The sequence below is a fragment of the Chinchilla lanigera genome, unplaced genomic scaffold (assembly GCF_000276665.1).
Source record: "Chinchilla lanigera isolate Chin_1 unplaced genomic scaffold, ChiLan1.0 scaffold00081, whole genome shotgun sequence".
NCBI classification, from domain to species: Eukaryota; Metazoa; Chordata; class Mammalia; order Rodentia; family Chinchillidae; genus Chinchilla; species Chinchilla lanigera.
Window position 1 is genome coordinate 8913660 of NW_004955482.1, and position 4310 is coordinate 8917969.

At 45.0% G+C, this 4310-nt stretch overlaps 1 protein-coding gene across 1 annotated transcript in view; it reads right to left on the reverse strand.

Moving 5' to 3' along the window:
• Positions 1 to 4117: 4117 nt before the first annotated feature.
• Rpl6 (ribosomal protein L6) overlaps positions 4118 to 4310 on the reverse strand; it is a gene marked incomplete in the record, with an annotated part of 5374 nt that continues 5181 nt past the window's right edge. The window contains 1 exon segment of the mRNA XM_013503571.1: positions 4118 to 4310. Within this exon segment, the coding sequence (XP_013359025.1) occupies positions 4159 to 4310 (152 nt within the window).

Genomic DNA, 4310 nt, shown 5'->3' on the forward strand with positions numbered 1-4310 from the left:
ACAGACAGGGTCTTACTGAGCCACTAAGTTGCTCAGGCTGGGCTTGAACTCATGATTCTCCTGCCTCAGCCTCCCAGAGTACTGGGATTACAGGTATGCACCACCATGCCCGGCTAATAGACTTAAATTTTTGAGTAGTTCTTGGTTTACAGAAAAACTGAATGGGAAACACAGAGTTCCTATATACCTCTCCAATAAGCTTCCAGTATTTCTCTGTGATTAATCTTGTATTTGTGTGGTGCCCTTGTGACGACTGATGAATGTGATTAAAGTCTGTAGCTGACATTAGTGCTCATTGTCAACGCCTGTTCTATGGCTTTTTTTTTTTTTTTTTTTTTTTTTTTATAAAAGGAGGCAAAAAGGACCTGACTTACTACTATATTCATTTTTTTCTTACTTGAGAGAAATTTTTTTTTTTTTTGAGACAGGGTCTCACTGTGTAATTCTGGCTGGCCTTGAACTCACTATGTAGCCCCAGCTGGCCTCGAACTCGCAGCAATCCTCCTGTCTCAGCCACCCAAGTGCTCGAGTACCAGGATTACAGGTATGCACCATGGCTTTCGGGAAGCATATAATTACATAGATCTTCCGTTATGGTACCATACAAAACAGTCTCTGTGCCCTAAGTATCCCATGTCCCATCTGTTCAACCCTCCCCAAACCGATCTCTAACCTAGCAACCACTGTCTGTCCGTCTGTCAGTGTGTTTGATTGTTTAGTGGTACTGAGAATTGAACCCATGTTAAGGTAGGACTTTATTACTGGGCTATGTTCTCTCTCTCTGACACACACACACACACACACACGCACACACACACACACACACACACCTTTTTTTCTTTGCTTTTTGAGACAGGGTCTCGCTTTGTAGTTCAGGCTAGATTTGAACTCATTATGTAGCCCAGGGTGGCCTTGAATTCATGGTGATCTTCCTGCCTCAGCCTCCTGAGTGCTGGGATTACAGGTGTGCACCACCACCCAAGCTACAAATAAGGCGCCTATGAACATTTGTGTGTAGATTTTTTGGTGGATGTTTCCAAACTCACTCAGGTAAAATATATATCTATATATCTATATATATATATTTTTTTGTGTGTGTGTGTGTGTGGGGGGGTGGGTACCGGGAATCAAACTCATGACCTTGCACTTGCCAGGCAGGCACTGTGCTGCTGAGCTACTTCCCCAGCCCTATATTCCTTTTAACTTTTGTATTTATACATACACATTCCCCTAGATTCTACAATGCATATACTTTAAAAATAAGTGTAAGCCACTTTCAGTGACTATAGTTTTAGCTTCCCCAGGAGGCTGAAGTGGGAGGATCACTTGAGCTCATGACTTTGAGACCAACCTGGGTAACCTAGCTGGGATTACAGGCGTGCACCACCCTACCAGGCTAAAATTTTAATATGGTAAATATCAAGACATAACTACATAAGCAAAAACTCGCTTTAAAAATTTAAAACCAAGCTGGGCATGGTGGCACATACCTGTAATCCCAGCACTTAGGAAGCTGAGGCAGGAGGATTCTTCCCCACTGTCAAATGGTAGGAGGGTGGAAGCTTAACTCAACTAGTTTTTAGAAGCAAGACTTTTGGATATCCAGAACAATGAGTCCTTAATACCTGCTCCTTTTTTGAGACAGGGTCTTCCTATGTAGTTTAGGCTGGCCTCGAATTTGCAGTGATCTTTCTGCCTCAGCCTCCCAAGTGCTGGGATTACAGATATGCACTGCCACACCCAGCCAAACTCCTTTTCCGTATCATCCAGTGATATTGTTATTGCCAACAGAAAGCAGACTAATATAGTGATTGAGACCAAAAATTTTTTTTTCCTAAGACAGGGTCTTGCTGTGTAGCTCAGGCTTTCTTGAACTCACAGTGATCTTCCTGCCTCAGCCTCTTGAGTGCTGGGATTATAGGCAGGCACCATTACACTTACCTTTTTTTTCCCCAAAAAAACCATTTCAGGATCACTGGCTTAATGTACAGGGACAGCAAGACTCCTTGTGGTCACTTTTGCAACCTATCATGCCTTTTCTTTTGAAATCAAAATCCTATGCACTTCATCTCATCTTTGTGTTTGTATGGCCCAGGAGCTGAACCAAGGGCCTTGTGTCTGACCTGTAAGAGCTCTAATACTGAAGCGCAGCCCCAGCTCTACCCTGTAACCTTCGCAGTCCATTCTTGCCCTCTTCATGTTAGTTTAGGCCCAGCCTGAGCAACTCTGACTCAGCCAATCTCCGAATGAAAGACAAAAAAGGGTTAGAGACGTAGCTCAGTGTGAAGCCCTTGGATCCGATCCCAGGGCCACAAAATAACTACAGAAAACACAGGTCTGCCCCATGGAGGGGTGCTGCAATCAGTCAACCAGTGCACCCAGACTCCAAAGTATTTTTTCTTGTTGTTTTTGAGAAAAGGGCTCAGTACTATGCAGTTGAGGCTGGCCTCGAACTCGTGACAATCCATGCTAGACTCTGGAAGTATTAACAAGCAACTTGGGGGACTGAAGGATTTCATGGGGTGAGGTCAAAGGCAGGGTTGTCCAGCACTGGGACGGGTGAGGCAGGACTGCCTGGGTTGTTTAGTGAGTTCAAGGTCAGTGTGGACTATACAGCAAGGCCGTCTCACAAACATTAGGCTGGGAAAGTGGGCCTATCAGAAGGCTCACATACCACACACGCACAGCTCAAGCCTCATGCCGCAGAATACACTAGAATGACTAGTTTTAAACAGAAAACCCCCAAGTCAAGGCTGTGCAATACTGGAGCCATCCTATTCCAAGGTGGGTTAAGAACTGGAAAACTTCCAGCAGGTTCTTACAAAGCTAAGCACATACTTAGCACAGAACCCAGCAAGCCTGCTCCAGTGTTGTCAAGAGAAATCAAACATTACATCTACACCTGTATGAAAATGTTTCAAGTGGATTTTTTTTTTTTTTTTTTTTTTTTTTTGTGTGTGTGTTTTTGAGTCTTCCTATGCAGCTCAGGCTGGCCTCAAACTCTCAATGATCCTCCTGCCTGAGCCTCCCGAGTGCTGGGATTATAGGTATGTGCCACCACCCCCAGTTTATTCATCATTTCTAACGGTGATCAACCCAAATGTCTTTCACTGAGTTTTAGGATACAATAAATACATGGCAGTACTGGTTAATAGTAAAAAGAACCACTAACCACGAACGTGAAAAAATGAGGTACTGTGCTAGGAAGCCAGACTCAAGGAGGCATGCTTTCTGACACTGTGAGAAAGGCAAAGCCGATGTGGTCTGGTTGCTGGAAAGCTGTAAAAGAGCTGAGAACTCTACGAAGGCTTGGCAATTCTGTTGCTTTCACAGCACCGCAGCTGAGTTTTACCCTCTGTACACTGTCTCACTAAAACCGACACCGGGAGCGCTTGTACATAACCAGCCTCTACACTGGTGTCACACCTAGAAGGTAGTCTGTGTCCATCCACCAGAGCTGAAATGCAGAAATCCTCGTACTGCACAAGACAAAAAATTACCTAGAAATTAGTTCTACATATGCGCTACTTGCATGCATCCAGGCTTATCCTATTGCATATAAGTAACTGAAAGGCAAATGTCGACAGAATGGACCTAAGGTAGCAAGCCACTCTCTACAGTGATCAAAATTGCTACACACGGCTAATGATTATTTTGGGGTTTTTGTTTTTCTTCCGGTCCCAGGAATCAAACCCTCGATCTTGCGCTTGCCAGGCAGGCGCTGTGCCCGAGCTAAATCCCCAGCCCCATACAGCTAATGAACGGAGTAACCTTACACTCATCTGCAGCACGTTTCCATTCCAAACACTCAAGAAATAGCACCGCCTGCGAAGTGGGTTGGACAATTGAGATGGGAGAGAAAAGCTCAGCAATTCAAAGGGAGGAAAGTGTGGTCAGCGGAGCGCAGATCTCGGTGTCCAGTTAGTACCGATTCTCTCAGGACAAAGCGCCACTCCTTCCTGGTGCTTGGGGGTGGGGAAAAGCGCTGAGCAGCCAGACGCCGGGAAGGAACCAGAAGGCCAGAACCAGGACCCAGAGCCACACCAGGCTAGCAGGGTCAACCCTACCTCCACAGGCAAGGATATTCTCAAACAGTAACAAGAACAAAGGACACACGGAAAATGTATCAGTTATTTAATTAGGTTCTTAGTAAGAAATTTAGAACACTAATTTGTGAGGGTAAATTCCATTTGTCAGAGCAAAAACAGATCGCAGGTAGCCCCGGAGCTGAGGAACGGCTTTGATTTTTGGTAAAATCTGCGAGTCCACTGCTTTCTGATCGACCTTGCGCTGCTCTGAAATCTGGTATC